At 33.8% G+C, this 21,657-nt stretch overlaps 1 protein-coding gene across 1 annotated transcript; it reads right to left on the minus strand.

Moving 5' to 3' along the window:
- Positions 1-426: 426 nt before the first annotated feature.
- Positions 427-21,613, minus strand: Smp_038640 (cactin-related; the record flags this gene model as incomplete). The annotated part of the gene is made up of 8 exons (XM_018796626.1): positions 427-834; positions 3,071-3,181; positions 6,858-7,169; positions 11,061-11,300; positions 12,533-12,727; positions 15,971-16,159; positions 17,880-18,101; positions 21,209-21,613. The coding sequence occupies 8 exons, from the start codon at positions 21,611-21,613 to the stop codon at positions 427-429; spliced, it is 2,082 nt and encodes a 693-aa protein (XP_018651749.1).
- Between the last annotated feature and the right edge of the window lie 44 nt (positions 21,614-21,657).

The following is a 21,657-nucleotide window of genomic DNA, read 5'->3' on the forward strand; positions in this document are numbered from 1 at the left end:
CGACAACGGATAACATTAAAACACCAAAGATGTATAACCATCGGTGTTGAAATAGGATTTCACGTATTCAGTGGAACTCCCGAATGAAATAAGCATGAAGTGAGTATTACGAATCAATGTAATGATGATGAATCAGTCACACTACTTGCTTAAGATATGCTTTGTTTATATTCAGTAACCAGCGGGCATCATCGTTAAACGGATAGACTGTAGTTGTCAGTACATGCGTGTGATAACAGAAAAATTCACAAAATCACGTTACTACATTGATCAAGTTTGAATGGAGTATATATGAATTCAAAATATCAAAAAAGTTCGAAATAAACATTCTATTAAATAACAAATGTGAAAATACAGAATATACAAGTTTTTGTGAAACCTAAGCAGTATACAGTAGTTCTCATCTCCATTTTTCTTTGGTAAGAATTATCGACGATAACGAAATCGTTTAAAATGAAACCATAACTGAAAGATATTATTTTGAAATTGACATCGAAATCCATGCTTATATGAATATTCCCATTCACGATTAACAATTTTAAATGCAATATCTTCATATGGTGGTCCAGCGATAAAACGTAGAATAGCAAAATCTTTTTCTGGTTCACCACATGCTGTCAATGTATAAGTTGGTGTTTTAGTTTTGTCAATTAAATCTGGATAAAAAACATTGAATTTATAGCCTTGAACAATCTTGGGCGGTGGATTATCTAAATCATAATGTGTTTGATTATATTTGTTCCATACAAAACCAGTATGAACACGATTAAAGAAACGTGGTTTTCTTGGTCTATATTTATCGGACCAAAGAAAAGATTGATCTTCAACTGGAATCTAGAAGACAAAATGAGAATGAAACAGTAGATAAATTTATAATACGTGTCACGGGTAAAACAAATACATGTTATGATTTAGATCATAAGCTGATTTCAGCTAAATAATCACTACAATTATCTTTTCCCAGTACAATATTCTTTTGTGGTAGATGCTGAGTACTCGAGGCGCTGCTAGCCAAAGAATCCAGGACCTTGTGTCAAAGCGTCACCCTTTAACTAATGAGTTTTCGACCAATGATTCACACTTCTAAATGGTTAATTTGTAATATAACGCAACCATTACCATCTACGGTGACTGACACATGAACTTCAATGATAACAGCTTTTTACTAGGACTTCAGAAATTGTCCAAGTTAGTCATTGATAAGTACATTATTATACGATAGAAAATAATTTGTATGATCATAAACAAAAGCCATTCACAGTAACGGATTCCTAGTGTATTTATTAAGATAAAAGTGGATCATTCCCTAGAATTATAATCACCGAATACAAGTAGCTAGTTAATTACAATCAACTTGAATATACATCACACATTAATCAGGTGATTATTTTGTGGAAAAGTCTCTACTTGATTAATTTTAATTGTCTTAGAAACTGTGGTAAATGATCTTAGGTGAGATCAGTCAATAAAACAACTACATACGCCTTTTCTTGTATTAAAACAATTATGAATAACATATTATGTCATCCAGTTATACATATCACAGTAATTTATACTAATAACCTTTTCTGTAGTAGTGGTGGTATTTAGTCATTCAGATGCTGAAGTAATGAGATATCGACTAAATGACTTGAAGAATCAATCTTACTTCGACTGAAGAAGTGAAGTATCCTTCATATAAATGTAGCTACTTAAGACTTAGTAAATGAAACTACACTTAGTTACAAAACGGCATTGGCCCCACCTCCTACATAACAGCTGTTCATCTCCCATTAAGATTAACTGATCCTATTACATATGACAAAAATATTCATACATACGTCTAAAGAATGTAGTGTTTTACTTTTAAATGATCATTCAAAACATGATTTCAGTCACAGTTATATTAAATCAACAGGCTTCAAACTTTTACAAATATTATCTTTAAAATAAAATTAAAACGATCATACCTCGGAGTTTCATTTTAAGTCTGTTTTGATTAAGATTAAACAACTGTTTAGTTTACTCTATTCTCCCAAGTCCCCAATTAAAACTACTTTTAAGCTAAATAGGAATAATATATTTGTAAAATCTTAGTGAATGAATTTGTAGTAAATCCAACGTTTCGCCTGGCAATCTGGTCCAAGCTTTTTCAAGGAATTAATTTAATGTCTTACATCAACTCGGCGCTCAAATACTGTGAAACTATTCGCCCTAATTTAGGCGAGAGTTCTTATATATTACTTTTAAGCTAACCTCAGAGCTTTCTAAACTATTTAAATTAAAGATATTCTGTGATAGATGTTTCCTCATAAAAAAAACTATAAAATGAAGTTGGATTTGATAGTGGATACTCATTGATATTATCCAATAATAGGTCAACTTTGGAATGTGTTACGTTCCTTGGATTGAATAAAATAAATGCTGAAGGCGTTGATCAGAACGACAAAGAAAGCTTCGCAATTAGAGCACAACATAACTAAGAACATTGCCCTAGGCTACCAGTCTTCCCCATCATTTCAATACTGAGGAGAAACACGTCTATCAACTCGGTAACGGTCTGTCCCTCTCGTAAACAATAAAATATCTATCTGCCCGACGCCTTCCACTATTTTTATTATCCATTAGGCAATGTTGGTTAGTGAATGAAACAATCTTTTAACCAATAATTAACGACGGATTATCTAAAACACTTACACATACACCTGTTCACATCATAATTTCTATGGATAAACATAAACTAGGTTCTGATTTTAAATAAATCACGAAATCATTGTTATACATTCATTACCCTATTAAAATATCTTCACGAGACAACAAGATAATTTAGTTTGTATTGGTTAGAATTATCTAATTTTTGATACTTTGAATGAACCTTGATTAGTCTTAGTTGTCATGCGTGCATCCAGTGCGGATTCCTTCGAGATAGCTCTTATGCCACAAGTTTATGTATAGAACAGATGGAATATAACAGCTAGCATTGGAATCCAGGACGCAGCTACATCCACCTGACGAATCCCAAACAGGACGAGACGCGTGTCCTGGATCCCACTGCTGGCTTTATTCTGTACAAAGATATAGCCATGCTTACCATAACTGAGAATTGTGCATCTTCACCATCTTCCATGCCTTCTCTAGCTCGCCTTATAAGCTCTTCTTCTTCAGTAGCTTGCATCGTTCCTGTACGTAAAACTTCTTGACGCTATTATTTAAAAAAATAAAAAACAAAGGATTGTGTTTATTGAAAAACTAAACGTAAAACATGATTATATATTGTGAATTTATTTCGTTAAATTATTGTGGAACAAATAGTTCAGTTTCGACCACCTGGTCACTAACTATCATGTTTCAATTTCAAACCTCACCTCTAAAACGTTTGATAGTCGTGTGGTATTACCACTTGCCATATAAAACTGTAGTTTAAAGTCAATTACATAAAAGCTTGTACTTAATAGATAAGTTGTAATATTTTTGTAAAATGCAAGATTATCAATATAGGGGTTGTGGAGATTGTTGAGTTTTTATTGAGATCATGAATCGATCAATGTTAGACCACTATTGAAAACCTAGAAGCACTAGACGGCCGTTTCGTCCTAGTATGGGACTCCTCGGCAGTGCATATCCACGGAACGGGCGTCTTATGCTTCCAGGTTTTCAATGGTGGTCTAACATTGTTCGGTTCATGATCTCAATAAAAAGCCAAGATTGAGTAAAATAATATGGACAAGTAATATTAATAAGTGTAAACACTGTAAACAGTTTAACGAATTACAATATTTTAATTTAGAATGCAAAGTATGAGATTACCACTTATCACTGATAATGAAAAACAGTGCGTACATAAGTGTACAGTTTTTTAAGCAGAATTTACTACTTATGTGAAAACATCTATAGATGTATTAGCTATTGATTTGAGAAATAAAGTATATTTAGAAGAATAAAATAGCAATTGATTGATTACTGAATAATGATCAGTATCGTACTTCTCTAGTCTTTTAATGCTTACTGAATCTTATCAACCAACTTGCAGTGTGACCACTACTCAAAGTGACCCGAAATCATATACACTTTGTTGAGATGTTAGATGGTTGGAAGTAGTCAGTAGAAGACCCTGGAAATAGGTTTTGTATCAGTTTGTATTCATCAGAAAGACATTCCTGCAATCTTGAGGCCACAGTGTAACTTGATAGATAGATTTCAAATAGCATGACAAGACAAACATGAAATTGGTCACTTTATTACTCAGTGATCAATCAATGTAGATATTAAAGATTCCCATTGTGAAAATTAGAACAACACATGTAAGCGAACAATTGTTTTCAACTAGATCGTCATCAGGCTTTACTCTAATATACATGAATATTTATACGAAAATGTTAGACCAATCAAAGCTATTTGAGTCGATAATCACAATGAAATAGAATACGTCACCGAGCATAATAGGTAAAAGTACAAGTTGATAGTGGGAAGGCTTATTATGTTTGGTAACGTATTCTATTTCATTGTGATTATTGACTCATAGCCTTGATTGGTCTAACATTTTCGTATAAATATTCATGTATATTAGAGTAAAGCCTGATGACGATCTAGTTGAAAACAATTGTTCGCTTACATGTGTTGTTCCAATGTAGATATCTCATTCTTACAGTTCAATGGTAACGTCTCGGATTGTGAGGGCGAGTGACGCGGGTTCGAACCCCACAGGAGGCATTGCTTCCATAGAAATTGACTGCTGATGAATCCCAGCTAGCACCAAACCTAAGTCGAGGGTCTCCTGGTGACTGCCTTAAAACACTTAGCATTCCAGTCAGAAGTAAAACATACTCCAATAACACCGATACTAAACTCTTAGCACATTGGTACACCAAAATCTGTTAATCACAGCTAATGAAGAACAAAATCCATTTCAGACAAAGCTGTGTATTAATGAGGAGACCGTATGAGAATCATATAACTTAGTCAGCTGGGTGCGGGAAGTATAACAGTGACATGATATGTGAGATATTAAAATGGCATCGGTACTTGACTGTCTGTTTTTAGCTGGTTCATTTTATTAAGGCTAATCGGTCTAGATCAATACTTCGTTCTGTTTAGGGCTCGTCAGTCGAATGTACTGAATCCTAAACAATGAGACTCGAACCTACTACCTTTCAATTTAAACATCAGTGTATTACCATTCACTGAACTCAAATATAACCACATTTACTAATGTATAAAGTGATCATGTTTTAAATTTACACGTTGCTAAAATATCTAGTTTTTTCAACAACAAAAAATAAAAGATGAACAAATTAAATAAATAGTCTTTAACATTATTTGACTAACCTGATATTCAATTTTTGCTTGATCATCTTCTGGATTATAAATAACGGCGTCCAATCTTCTGGATTATAAATAACGGCGTCCAATTCTAAATCATCTGGATTTATACGTGGTGGTGAATAAAGCGATGGATTATACGATTCTTCTTCAATCAAAGCCGCCGCTTGTAGTTCAGCTGCACGAACAGCTTTGATAGCTTCAGCGCTGTGTAAATCTTCAAGAGAATATGAGAGAGGGAGAAATTTGTTTTAATGGACGACACAGTATAAGTGTGTACTTTTCTCGTTGCAAAAAAACATATGTTTTCTCATTATAGGGTGGTTTGTGAAGATTATTGAATATATTATTGAGATCACAAACTAACCTAAGTTAGACAACTAATAGAAACTAGGAATCGCTGGAAACGTGTTTCGTCCATGTATAGGACTCTTCAATAGTGTTTATTCACGACCCCACCACAAACCGAACCCAGGACCTTCAAGTTTCATGACGAGCGGTTAACCTTTATAACACTGAGCCTGAATTCGACAGTTTACACATATAACTCCTACTAATTCGAGATATCGTGCAACTGTTTTCAAATACTACCGGTAGGTAATTGCCTCACTCAACATGGTTGAACGCTAGTGATCATAAATCCTCATTCTTCACTTTTGTATTATAGGATGTGTTGCTTTAACTACTTAGAAATTCACTTAAATTTACTATTTGCAACTAAGAATCATCGAGAAACATGAATGTCAGTTGAAAAATTAACGGATTACATAATAATTAAACATTGATGAAAAGGATGAATCATTTTAATTGTAATTCATATTAACAGGCAAAGTTACACTTGAATTTGACCAATTCATCGATAAGGCATTGGTTGATACATGAACTATCAGAAAAATGATTATTGTGTGATAACACTATTAGTTCTTTCTAGTTAAATTATAACCAGATATGGTTAGAGGTTTCTTTTCGACCTGAAATAATAATATTCGCTCCCGATCATACTCATTTATAAATGTTAAAGATCAGACTTATTGCCCATACGGACATTTTTCTTCATTGCCGAATAGATGTATAATGTATAAATTCGATAGTAATCGTCTCTTGTTTCACAAAAAGACAGAAGAGAAGGGAAGGATATGAGTCATCATACTGGTGATTCCTGAGTTTCTCATTAATTAGATGCGTGATAGATTATGACAGATAAAATTAGTTAATTAAGACGAATCAAAAACAAAAGAACTTATAACTATAAGTGGATGTTTGGAGAAATTTAAGATCTAAACGTTTTGTAACACCGTTTTGTCCGTTAATTAATTACGATTGTGTTATCTGACATTCCTTTCTACTTACTGATCTACTTCCAAGGATCAAGTAAATCCATATCAACCAAACTCTGTGTTCCCACTACCCATCGTCGAATTCATGGTTTCGGTGTCAAACTCAAGTCAGTTAAGCAGTTCTCTCCCCAGAAATAACACTTTTAATATTTTTACTCTTTGCTTCTATGAAATTTAAGTGAGTAAATGAACATTAAATTATTACAAACCGAGTTCTCTTACGTCTCTGTTCAATTCAATCGGAGGTAAGGGAGGTGGGATGAAATTTTCAGGATCATTTTCATCTTCAGTAGGCTGAGCAGGTTGTTCAATGTCCGATTCGACACGATCATTTGACTGTTTAACAGCAGCACTAGGAAATAATGGTTCTGAGACAATACCTTGAGCTTGACGTAAACATTCTAATTTACGTTTAAGATTGTTTTGATGCATATCACGTAGACGAGTACGGGCCATTTGAGCACGAACAAATTGAGCTAATGTTTCCCAATAAGTCACATCTACACCTTCACCACCACGCAGCTTTGGAGCAATCTATAAGAACAAACAAAAGAACATAATGAGAAAAACGAGGAAGTTTTAATTTATGTTTTGGTAAATTTAGTAACAACAATTATATGTTTGTATAACGAAAGTAATGGAATAACAAAAATCACTGAAGTCTAAATTGTTAACGAATACGAAATTACCAATTCAGAAACTGTAAAGCTGAGTGACGTAAGTCTGACTTTCACTGTGAACATTAGTCGTCTTAATATTGCAGGTATATCCTACTGACCGCTTTCATTACTTACTTACGCCTGTTACTCCTCGTGAAGGAGAATGGGCCGACCACCAGCATTCTCCATCCAACTCTGTCCTGAGCAATCCATTCCAGTTGTGTCCAGTTCCTATTTATCCTTTTGATGTCTGCTTCCAATTTCTGACATAGTATGTCCTTTGACCTCCCTCTTTTTTGTTTCCACTCAGGATTCCAGGTAAGCACTTGCCTCGTGATGCAGTTTGGTGATTTCCGTAATGTATGTCCCATCCACTTCCATCGTATTTTCCTAATTTCCTCCTCAGCTGGAACCTGGTTTGTTCTCTCCCACAATAGGCTGTTGCTGATTGTTTCCGGTCAACGGACATTCAGTATCTTGCATAAACAACTGTTTATAAATACTTGTACCTTTTTGATAATGGTTGTGGTAGTTCTCCACGTGTCAGCTCCGTACAGCAGAGCTGACTACCTTGACGTTCGTATTGAAGATTCTTACTTAGATGTTGGTTGACAGTTGTTTTGAGTTCCATATGTTCTTCAGTTGTAGGAATGCTGCCCTTGATTTGCCAATCCCCCCTTTACGTCTGAATCCAATCCTCCTTGTTCATCGATGATGTTGTCCAGGTACGTGAAAGATTCCACATCTTCTAGAACTGATAAGTTTCAACTAACATGAAATTTGTGTAAAGGGTTTTTGCCGATTGACTACTTCGAACCGTTTAACGTCAGGGAATTAATAAAAAAATTTCTAACAGGTCAACACTTTAGAATGTATGGATAGACAATTTGTATAAAGACCTATCTCTAACGCTCTACTCCTTACTTTCATTACTGAGAACCAAACAACTTTCAATACTTCTTTGTTTTAAACAATTTATATGGATCGGTAATCAACAGAGGCAAACTATTGCTTTGTATTTTTAGATAACCCTTTTTTCAAGAAAAAATCGTTTGGTTCATTTTTAGAAGTTACTTATCTAGTGTCGGTTTGTGCTAAAAACCATCTTCTTTACCTTTACAAATCAAACTTATCTTGTCTCTGTTATTTGAATTTCAAGAATACCTGTAGACATAGTGTACAAAATGAAGCGAACTCTATCATTTTATAATGAGAATTAGAAGAACATGGAAAAACGTTAAAAGATAAAGTAGCTGCACTTGTCAGATAATTAATTGATTACAATTCGAGAATACACTTTTAGAAAAAAAAGGGGGTTATTAACATTATTATGTTTTAATTTTAAACTTCCGTTGGCGAGTGTAAATGATCTTGGACTATAAAAATCAGTGTCAAAAGTTTAGGCTATGCAATTTCTACAAACTAGACAACAACTTATTCAGGTGTGTTACTCTAATCCGCTCATAGTTTATTACATAATTCACCAACATTTGAGTAGTTAATCAATCAACTTCTTGTTTAAAATAATCGTAACAAATGAGTTGCTAGATGAATGTACACTATCCTAAATTCAGTTATATAAACTCATTAGGATTTATAATATACTGAACAGGAAAATATAACATCCAGTTACGTGTTATATCAATTATTGACATCTGGATCGTTAGGAACATGATATCATTTCTTATGTGCAATATTGCCCCCAAATGCCCTGGTACGGCCGAGAGTGGGGAGAGTCCGACCTCCCTCTCGAAATGCTCTCACAGCCGCGTGTATATAGCCTCTGCCACGGAAGTCCTACTCACTGGCTTCTCGTGGCTTTACTATTGTTTACGAAATTGAGAGGACGAAAAGCGAATGTCCGGCGCTTTAACCGGGTTGGTGGACACAAAAAGTTCACCTAGGGGAGTTGGAAAACCCTGATTCCAAACAAATGGTGCACATGGGCTCCAGTATCCTGAGGGAACAGATGGCGGATGAATCAACTGTTGGTCACCGGCTACCATGGGACTGCATCTCCTCACGATGCTCCACTGCCTTGTGGATCAGATCTTTCGGTCAAAGGCTCCGGGTGTGGCCCCCAAAGGAAACCACCTGCTTCGGTTTGGGCACCTGGGCAGTATCACAGCCCTCACACACAAATCAAATAAGATTTGTGTGGCGCATATATATCTGGTACCTCCTTGTGCCAATATTTATGTGTTCAAATAAATAAATAAATGTGCAATATTAGTCTTTAATTTCAATTTATAACAAAAGCAATTATAAACGCAGTAATCAACAACTGTCGAAACAATGAACATTGATTGGTTATATTGAGGGTGTAACTGAGACTGTTTAAAATCATGACATTGGGTATATGTAACTACTAACTAACAATTTAATATTATTACAGACTCGATAGTAGACAGAATAATAATCATTATCAGCTTTATTAACCAGTAATTAACTTGGGTGTTGCGAAACTATCCACAAAGTGAAACACTTAATTTTATGTATACAGACAATATATAACTGCTTAAATAATCAAATCTTTGGTCTGAACATAAGAAATTTAATGGAATGTAACGGAAAATAAACTCAAATGACTGTCATAATGTTAATGATACTACCGTTTTATCAGAAAATGCTAGTATCAATTCATGTCCTAAGTACAAGTGGGTTATGTACTCAGCTTTCATAGAAAATTATACTAGATAGCTACCGAAATAGGTGTGGCTGTATTTGGGATCGAATGTGAAATCTGTTTTTTTTTAAATTAGAGTGATTTGACTACTGAATTATTGGTACATAGATTAACTGAATACCAGTTTGCATACCATTATGCTGTAACATAGGTAGACTTAGTTCCTTCTTTGATAAGTCATGTAGAAAGATATCTTTGGAGCAATAAAGAGGATTTTGAGTTATTTACTTTTTGCAAACACAAACGTCCTCAAAACTATAGTGGATGCAAATACAATTCTATAAAAAAAGTAACGTTTTAAACTCATTAGTACTCCAGTAGTAGTTGATAGCATTAACATTGTATTTGTGTTCGAAAGTAAATGAATGTCAGTAATTTTGAATTACAACAGTGATTCTGTTAATTAGTAAAATTGACAAGGTAAGATTGTAGTAAGTCACGTTTTATATCAACATTTAGAATATGCTCCCCAATTCAACATGACTCTGAAGCCAAAATTAATGGATCAATTAGAGGAAATCGGTATTCAATATATATACGAAGTAAAAAAAGCAAAGAAAGGGCCTCCCAACGCCCGACATTATCAGTTAGACTAATAAGAAAGGTTGTGTTGTTAGATGTAGTACAAGCCAATATAAAGCATATGCTTACATTCTTACTAATTTAAAAACAAATTTAAATAAACTCATTCATTAGGTACTTGGATATAATGAGTCACTTTCTAAGTATAAGGGCTAATAATACTGCTCTTTTGTCCAAATCGAAGAAAGGAGAGTAAAGTTTTACTACGTTATCAACAGTCGTGCTTTACCGCATGAACTAATTTTTAGTAATCTTAAATGCTCTAAGCTGAATAGTTTCTTTTTAATGGCGAAAGCTTTCGCTGTTATTCTGGACAACAGTGTCAGAGCTTTTATCTGAAGTAAGCACTAATGATTTTGTCCAGAAAATGACAAAGAAAACTTAACAACTCAGAGAATTCAACATTACCGAAAATATCGCTTCAATCATCATTTTAGCATGAACAAAATAAATAATTAGACTTCATCTAGGTAACATTTAAATTAATGAAAAACTTACTTGTTTCTCTAATGCACTTAATTGATTGTATGTTTTGCCTTTTAACGTTTCCGCAACACTTTGCATAACAGACTGACTAATAGTAGCCGAACTACGACCTCTGGTATCGGCACCGCATGCACCAGCTACTCCGCTATTTTCTTCTAATCGACGCAATTTATTTAATTCATCTTCAACAACAGTTGTAATATCACGCCAATATTCTGCATTACAACCTTTTTCTAATTCCATATACACTACCTATAGTTAATAAAAGTATTCCAAGAAAATAGTCATTAGAAAAAATGGATAGATTAGTGTTAAAACAACAGGGTTTTTTAGTTAGTGGTACATAGGATATTGTACGATCATCATTTATTGACATCTAAGATAACTGATCTCAATCCCCATATAACTGCCCACGAGTGTCTGTATTTATGAAATAAGACTAGGAGAAACAATGAGGAACTTTTACTCGTGGGTTCAACCATATCAAAAGTGAGATAGTAATTATAACTAAGGATAATGGATGTTAGTCGAGGAATATCGCAGTGGTTGGAGCTAGAAATGTAGACCATTGAGTGTCGAGACCCAGAAGTCTAAAGATAACACACTATCTTCAAATCAAATAATCTCCACAAATCTCTCATCCCAATGCCCAGGCAATCAGTCATAATTATCTTACAGGCTGGTACGAATATTTGTTAAAATAAGTTACCGTACCACATTATCATGATGAGATGACATTAATGAGACGAATGGCAAAGGGGTCGAAATAACTGCAGTAATTATGAGAATAAGGAACACTAAACAATGAGACTATGGTTTAAAAGACAGAATGAAAAGATATGTATGAAGGATAACCGAAACCCAAAAACTAGAAGATAAAAAGCAAGTGAACTAGCGCCATGGTGGTCGATTCTGAACTATGTCATCTAACATCTCCGATCATTGATCATGATAACTGCGCTATTCTGCACTTACCAACGTGCTTCAGACCAACATTCAACGACTTATAGACTGATGTTACGTCTTGATTTAGGAGCTCCTGCCCTTTTTTCCAGCTCACTCCTGCACCAACCAACATCGCGCGGCAAAGTAGGGGATGGTTGTGCACATGTAATACAGGCTTCAACCACCACAGCCGATGAAGATCCACAATCTAACCAACCGATTTACTGTTTCCACCTAGTACAAATCCCTAACATCAGTATTGCTCACTTATTTGTTTCACTATGGTCAAACATTGATTCGAAGATAATTATGATTAAAAACTTCCAGCCTACACATGTCTTCTATTTTTATAGACCATGTTTTATAGTTATACAGTAATACAATGAAGACAGCTGCATAGTATACTTGTCCTTTGGTTGATGGATAGGCATCTTCCTCTCACAGTGAATAAAATAAATCATTTGGTGAAATCAATAATTTAAAAGATATCATAATGAATAACATGATAATAAAGAAAGTACAATAATATACAACCAAACCTTAATATCTTCAAGTAAATCTTCTAAATCTTCTATACCTAAGCCAACAAGAAATTGTGTCGGTTCCAAAATTTCCACTACACCTGATATTTCAAACTCCATTGGATCTTCCTCTTGATCAGCTATATATTTTGCTAACAAATCAATTGGTTTGGCACGTCCATCAGCAATACGAATACGAGAACGTAATTTAGCCTAATATTTACAATAATGAAAAAGAAACAAATATCATATTATTAAGTAAAATATTGGCAAGATTATTAAGATTTATCATGTGTATATGCAAATATTCAGCTAGAATATTGATGGTAATAACAGGGAAAGAAATATAACTTTAGAAAATCACACTTGAACTACTCATTGTTCATAACTATTTTCATATAATGATAAGTTATTACTTCAATTAAACTACCACTCCTTTAGTAAAGACTCCCCTATCCTTGTCATACATTGAGAATTGAAATGGTTTATAAGAGTAGTTATGTATAATCAATGTTCCACCAATCTCATAATCAATATGAACATAGACGAAGCGATAGTTAACTACTAACAAGTACACAAATACAATCTAATATATGATGACTTTACTAATTGGACATTAAATTATTTCATTCTAACAAATCTCAAAAATAAAAAACTGTATACTTCACTAGCCTTGGACAAATATTCTATCACTGGTGCCATAAATAAATGTTAAAACTAATGTAAGAGGTTTGTATAGACTATTGAACTTCATAGCTAATATCACGAACCGACCTTGGTTAGACAACTGTGGTCTTCTAAAGGTTCACTTAAGATTTTAGGTTCGACTTTAGGTGGGGTCGTGAATGAGTATTGTTAAGGAATAGTAGCTGCCCAATGGATCCTGGTTCTTAATAGCTTTCAAACTAAAATTAGTTCATGATGTAAACCATAAGTGATAAAAAGAAAACTTGACAAGATTAATCAGCTATTTAATTTAAATACTTGATTAATTATTTAACTTAATTCATATAGAAGATAAAAGTTTATGTATTCGTCTTTCACTTATGTATTTTTTATGAGACATGGTAACGGAACTGTGTAACTGACTAAAATGAAGTAAGTGGAGTAGGTCTTTTTTTAAAGCCTTTTTTATGTAACTCGTTTACAAAGTACATATATATGTACTCAGTTTTACACTTTACTTTTTGTATGGAGTATGAATGGTGCTTCTTAAGTGTCTCTTGAGTGCTGTGTCTAAATCAAATTTGATAGGATGAATCGGTTAATATATCTCTTTATACGACCAAGCTACTCTTATTGCTTAGCATTCTTCGGAAACTTTACTTCACTCAACCAGTCCCCAAATCAGAACATGATTGAACAGAAACGAAATTACATTCCAAATAAACAAGGTTATATGGGAGTAGGATTCATAGCAAGAAAAACGTCAGTATATTTATAATTTTGCACGAGAATATTCTAGAGTCTTCGCCAATTATCTGCTAATCGGATAAGAAATGCCCAATCAGAACGCTTCAACACAATCCTACCAGGAACATGCTAACATTCTCAAACCTAAGACTCAGTAATTAAAAACTTAATGATTTAACCAATAAACCACAATCCCACCTTAGAGGCTAGTAAATTTACAACAAACATGGATTACTGATACGTGTAGAAAAAGCTGTACTTCAAAGATTATAATACGCATAGGCCATTTTTAGGTTCAGAAGCTTCGGTAAAATGTAATAAAATCTATAATGACTCTGATAATTAGCTAATTAGAAATAACTAGGTTTAATATGTCGTTATCTACATTTTCTCTGTAAGTTTTCAAAAAGACATCATTTGTCCACAGTTCTTTTCAGTATTTTCCTTGAATTCTTCTGAAGACTTGTCCGAACAACTTCTGCTAAGTAACTCTTAACAATATAAAAATATCTATCATTTACAAAACAAGATTTATGAAGCCTAGCATATTGTTGGTATAGACGACCATATAAACTGATCCGTTAAATCATAGAAACAATTCAAAGGCAATTCAACCAAAAACAAGTTACATGGTCAAAATAGAATTAACCAATGATTGTTAAGGTCAAGGTATTAAGAATTTCAATATACAAATATAGAACCATTGAAGTCTCTTAAATTAATATAGAATTGATTAGTTTTTTTGAAGTAATAATGTGTTTACGTTTTAGAAACCAAATAGATATAAGATCTTGCTCCGTTCTATTTTTGCAGGTATGCTTTGCTGAGGAATGCCAACTAGCACCAAACCTACATTCAGAGTATCCTATCGGTTAGTTTCAACCATCTAACATATCAACATACTGCAGGTGATGCTAATTCACTCAGACTAATTGTCACATTGTAACTTGATTGATAGAATTAGACTAGTACTAAACGACTAGACAAAAACTACGTTAGTGATGAACCAATCTTAAAGATTTCAGTCCTATGGAAAGTTGGCCGAGGCCCAAATGGCTCTCAGTGATGTCTAAAATCTGTGCAACTGGGTAATGCGGATCCGAATACAACAAGGAGAACCAGTCCCTTTAAGATTTTACGTAAGTCTTGTTGATCGTATTCGACTTGTATGAGACCTGGACCTTGAATTTGCTTCTGACTAACTCCAACTGCGCACAAAATTAATTATGCTTGGTTGAGAGGCTTGTGTTGATTAAGTCAAATATGAAGATTATTTTTATCACACATCGACATCAATTGGCAAGTTACTGTGTGCTCACGCTAACCAACTGGCTCCGACATGAATCCTCGAATTTGTAGTAAACGTCTGTAACAACTAGTGCAATTCACTATCAATACCAAGAGCGGGGAATTTACCCACCAACGTAACCGCTAAATGATTGTTTTGCCATATTATTGAGGACTGGTCGCATTTACAGATCATATGATTCCAGTTTAGTGACCTTACACACTACATACTCACTATGAGAAATGAAGGCCTAGCAGTTGATCCCCAAAGGGATTGTAGATGTGCACTGTTGAGACATATGACACCAGAGTAGAAATGATTTTATTTATACACAAAATAATTAACATTAGGTTTTACTGTCTTGCAAACTAACATACACAATACTGTTAGTACGCTTGGTCTATTTGCTACTATCTTAGTCCAGTAAATTAAAAAAAGGTTACTGAGCACAAAGATTGCTTAGATAACTAAAACAAGATGAATATTTGACACGCCAATTTTAGTTTATCACTCAGTAAAAAATCATGCAATAAAGTTATTCATGTATGAAAAATAATCATCAACACACATTTAAATCCCTACACATGAAAAAAGAGTACAAGACTGAATTCATCACATGTATCCTACAAGCATAACACTTCATAAACCAATATAAGTAGCTAGCTATAACAGTAAAAATGAGGGTATATATCTAAATACATATTTTTTCAGAGGATAAAACAACTACTTATTTAAAATATAAGCATATAGTATACTTGTTGTAAATGGAAACTGTCTTCTTGTTGTTCCCATGATCGATAATATTCTGCTTCTTTATCTCGTTGCATCATTTCCATTTCTTTCTCATGCTGTTCACGTTCTCGTTCTCTTTCAATACGTCTACGTCGAACAGCTTCCAATTCCATTTTATTCTCTTGCATTTTCTTTTTTTGTAAGACTTGAAGCTAGGTGTAAGTTGATATTGAGAAATAATTGAGTGATTGCAAGTGAAGAAACAGAACAGAATACTTAAACACTTAATTATAATAATAATAATGAAAAGTATGGGTTTGCCTGGTTACATTATATTAAGTATCATACGTGGTAAGATCATCTAAGAAATATAGAAATAATCTCCCTAAACATAGTATTCAATAAACTGGGTTTGAATCGCTGAAAAAGCACAGTTTCCCGTGTTAACAAGCAGAGACCAGAACTCTATGCTTTGCATTTGATTAAACTGAAAATCAAGGTAAAGATATGATTTATTCACCTGTTCGCCATAGCCCCACTTTCTGTAAAAATCTCTAAATGAACAGATAGTATCATTAGAACTCATTCTTTAGATATAGCATTTGTTTGGACATGGATATGGTGGATGGGTTACACGCTATCGCATTTTAAGGAGATGATGTGATGCAGTTTAAGAATAAATAGATCACGCTAATAGTTGGTTTTATACTATTCTAAAACATGTCAACGAGAATCTTTACCAGTGCTTTATCGTGTGATATATGGAGAATCAACAAGACCCATATCTTAATAAAAGCATCTTAATAAGAGTCACTGGTTTATACTGCTTTTTTAATAAATATACGATAGTCGGTGGGATATCAGTAGGGTGAAAGAATCTCTAACACCTAAAGTGGTTGAAAAATGCATTACGTATGCTCAACCACTTTCTCAATCGACGCGCGATGTTAGCTGGTTTGAGAGTAAATTGAGAGAAATTTAGGGAAGCCCAAACCAAAAGGTAACATCTATCCACAAAGTTATTATGTGATGAACTGAACCGTGTAGGTAAACTCAGGCTACCAAGTTGAAGTCTGCGATTATTGCAACGAATTTTTGAAGATGTTGACAGGCATGACTCAAAATCTGTCGCAGTAACGTAAATGCATTCACTTTATTTTAAAATACTTATACTTTGCATTCTGGAAATTTATTCTTTCTTCTCGTACCACATTGTCTATGCCTAAAATTTCCCATTACCATTAGTACTGTAGCTAATTCTATTAATCTGTCCTGATAATTTTACCTTCCAATGCTGATGTGCTATAACAACTTGGACCGATATATATATATATATATATATATATATATATATATATATATACCAGGTTCTATGTTGCCTATGACTAACTGACTGAAACTGAAAGATGGTTAGATGTGACCAAATAATAACATGAAGTTATTCCATAAGATCATTAATTGTTGGATTGGGCCATATTGTAAGATGCAAACTTCCCGGTCTGAGTTGGTGCAGCAATCTCAGTTAACAATTGAGGACCGTGAGTAAAGTGGTTCGAAATCAATTGCAGTGGCATAGCTGAATACATTTTCTTTTTATCTTCTATTTTAATGTTATTTTATATTTCTTATCCCGTGATTTTGTTCGACATTATCAAACCATATTCTCTATGTTTAGCTGATACCATTATTTTATTATAAGTATCATTATTTTGACTCATGACTTTCTTCCTAATTTCTTCTTATATTTATGTGAATTCTGTCAATTTGTGTCGATGGAAATTTACGCTTAAGTCGTTTATGGCTAACTGATGTAAGGTTTGAACTAGTTGAGAAACAATATCGAGTTAACTATCGATAGATAATCAGTGCGAATAGCATAAACCTTTTTTCAAAAAATTACCATCTCTAAAGAACAGGAAGATTAAAACCTACATCCTCTTTGGATAAATGTGACAATCCTTGTCTTTCTAATTTCCGTTTCCAGACAAATGATTCAGAAAGACGATGATCACCGAATGGATTATCTTCATTTGTATAACCTAAATACTCTTTATCCCATCCCATTCGTTCGCGTCTCCAACGTTCTTTAGCTTCTTTTTTAGCTAAACGTCTGGCTCGTTTCTCTTCTGGTGTTTCCAGGATTTTCATCAAAGCCTTTGAATATTTAAGGAAGGAAATAATTAGTAATAAGGAAATAATCGTAAATGCGATAGACTTAGAATTCTTGTCTGCAAGCCCTTTTTGTCACGCTATAGTGACCGAAAAAAATAAGTTGAACTATTATTCACAAATAAGACCAACTTTTTAGACAATCTACAGTTATGTACAAAGCCATGAGTTGGATTTATTAAATACGGAAAAGTTGTATAATTTCTAAATAAATGAAAGTAGATGGTTTGCAAGATTTTTGTTTAAGAGTTAGGCTTACAGAGTCACGGTCCTCAGTTCTCATTTTATTTTCTTCATTTAGTAGGTACAGACTCATGTACTTGACCCCGAGCTAACGATATTAGACAGTTATCTAAACCGAGATACATGGAACAGTGTTAGGATCTGAGAGTTAGTTGTCTGAATTCTAGTGATGAATTTAATGTGAGTCCCAACGTAGATACTCATAACCTTATGTTCACAAACAATTAATAACAGTGATAATGTGTTTCTTATAGGACATATCTGAAACAATCTAAATAATATCATTAAAAAATAAGGTAAATAAAATGCAAAAATATACACTCAGATTACTAGTGATTAGGGTAGGGGTTGAGGTCTAAACAAGAACGGACTAAATGTTCTGTAAATTAACTGAGCTGTTACGAAACAAAATCTTAATATAAGTCCAACGCATATATCATACGATTAGTATTCCCTAGCAAACATTTAACCTTTGTTTTCGAAAAGACTAGCTAATTTTGGATTTTTCCCCATTTGAACAAAAACCATTTGCAGTCCGAAAAGCGTACATATTCGTATCATAACATCGGGAAATATTTCGTCAGTAAAGAGTGACAAAATGAGCAATAATTCCTTCGCACTTATTACTCTTTTTATTCCGACCACAAAATACCTCCTGCAAAAATAAGATATTTACATTGGTTTTTAAATGCTGTTTTTGTTCGTTCATTGTAGCATAAAACAATATAGTAGTTTTGCTTTTAATAGATAATGCTTGCAACACAGTTTACTGACCGTAGTCGATTTAGTAAAATTAACCAGTAATAGTGTGTACAAAATCGTGCATGCCACAATAAAGTACACTTCATTTCTGTACTAACGCTGAAAAATGAAAGGGTAAAAACGAGCGAATCTTAAGAAAGTTGTACAGTTCATTGATATGTAACAAGAATCGACTGAATTACTAACACAGAATACAGTATGTTGGTGTTAGATGTCAGTGGTTATATTTTTGAATTTGACTTTCGTATCTGCGGCTTAAGAAGCCATATGCCCCCGTGAACAATTGAAATCTCATATATTACGGTCTGAAACATAGCTACCAAGTGCAGGATTAAATACACAGCTTGGAGCCACACAATTAATGTAGGAACAATTGATACTATTAAACCGCCTAAACATAAATAGATGGAACAAGTTCTGAACCTGCTAGCCTAATGTTTTAACCACTGAACCACCTCGTTATGTTCTTATACCCTGGTTAGTATATCACGTGATAAGATCGCCAATTAGACCCGAATTGTACGACCACACTAATGACGCATAAACTAGTACGAGCAGCGATGAGTTCCTATTGGTCCTCCGAGATAGTAGCTTCTCTTCTAACCCAGCCGGCTCAGTTCAGAACGCCAACATCAGTCTCCGCTATACGAATCATATATTCCAGAAATACTGGGTTTATATGCAAACAAACCATACAGCATAATACCATGAAATAAAAAATAACAATTATACAGAATCAGGCCAAAAAGTGGCTGTGATTGTAGGAGACTGTTACCAATAAATTGGAAATATCTTAAGAAGAGTAAATCGTATAATAACAGTCAATAGGTCAAATAAAAGCTCATAATAAAAGGGATGTGAATATAATATAGTTACTTAATAGTTATACAATAAGAATATATATATATATATATATATATATATATGACAGTCCACAAATATATCCTAGCGGTTACTGCCCGCCTATTCTTCGTATGGATATAACAACTCACATGGTTTTGCCTGTTTCCACGTAAAATCATATCCTGATTAAAATAGGTAATTCTGATTTTCCCGTATTATCCTCCCTCACGAAACAATGTTAGATATTCATATGCCCACGTTACAAATGAGGTGGCTTTATTTACAGCATGTTTCTCACATTTACTAAAGAATTCACTAGAACTGACTGCATTAGAAGGATAAACAATGGGTCGATGTGAAATCGTTCAAACTCTAATTAAGTTAGAACTCATTTAGGAATCGTGCTTCACATTGAACAAGTTTCCCATCAGAAACAAATACATTACGCTGACAAATAACATTTACTATGACAACATCAGAATTTGATTGTTCTGAAATATTTTCCTCAATTTTATTAAGAACCTGATTGGTGAATAATGAATCATTAGAAAAACCAGCATCTACCAAAATCGCATCAGATTTTTGATCATGGATTGATGCATTCAACACATTTTTATCGTATTTATAAGAAATTTCATCAAAAATATGTGAATCATTAAAACAACCCGTATCTGGTAAAATAACTTGATAATTGACAGGCCAAGAGAACATAACGATTGGCGACGTGGGTGAAAGGTCTATAATCTAAACTTTCATAAGAGCAAATTACTTTTGGTAGACGCATTAAGAAACCAGTGTAAACATCTTATTTTTGCAGGAGGCATGTTGTGGTCGGAATGGAAAGAGTAATAAGTCAGAAAAAATCATTGCCCATCTTGTCGTTCATCACTGACGAAACATTTCCCGATATTATGGTATGAAGAGAAACTACACGACAAAAATTAATTCATATATTCTGCTACGCTCATTGTTTTTGCTGTGATCAAACTAAACATTTTCCTTGAAACATTTGTCTCATGTTTGTATACATTAAGTTAGTTGTAAATCGTGATAGTTTTTAATTCACTATGTACCCAAGCAGTGTTTGTGGAATAAGTGATCTATACTGCCTAACTAATTACTAAGAATGACACCAATCAACTGATATATATATATATATATATATATAGAGAGAGAGAGAGAGAGAGCCTTAGTCAATTTTACTAATGAGAAAAATTGTATGGAAATGTATGGCAACTGCCTACCTTCTTTTGTCGCCTTTCTTCACTAATCTTTTGTATTTCTTCCAGTGAAAGAGACAACAATTCCTTAGGAACAGTAGCAGATGATGTGTGTTTCTTCGTGGTTCCATTATCAGAGCGATTGTCACATGACGACGATGATGATGAAGAGGACGATGAGTTAGAGGATGACCTTCTATGCTTTTTTCTTTTCTTTTTGGAAGAATGGTGGGATTTCTTGTGTTCTGAATGGGTTGTTGACTTAATCGAACTATGAGGCCTAGTCTTGCTATGTTTATGATTAGACGACCGACTGACATAAGACATTTTACCATCGTTACTATCAACACTAGAACTTCTGCGGTGATTTACAGTAACCTTATCGTGTTTGTAATATGAGCTGACTTCCGACTTAATTTTATGACTCATCTCCGAGAAACGACTGTAATTTATCTGAAAACAAACACTTAATA

This window comes from Schistosoma mansoni, chromosome 4 (genome assembly GCF_000237925.1).
Source record: "Schistosoma mansoni strain Puerto Rico chromosome 4, complete genome".
NCBI lineage: Eukaryota > Metazoa > Platyhelminthes > Trematoda > Strigeidida > Schistosomatidae > Schistosoma > Schistosoma mansoni.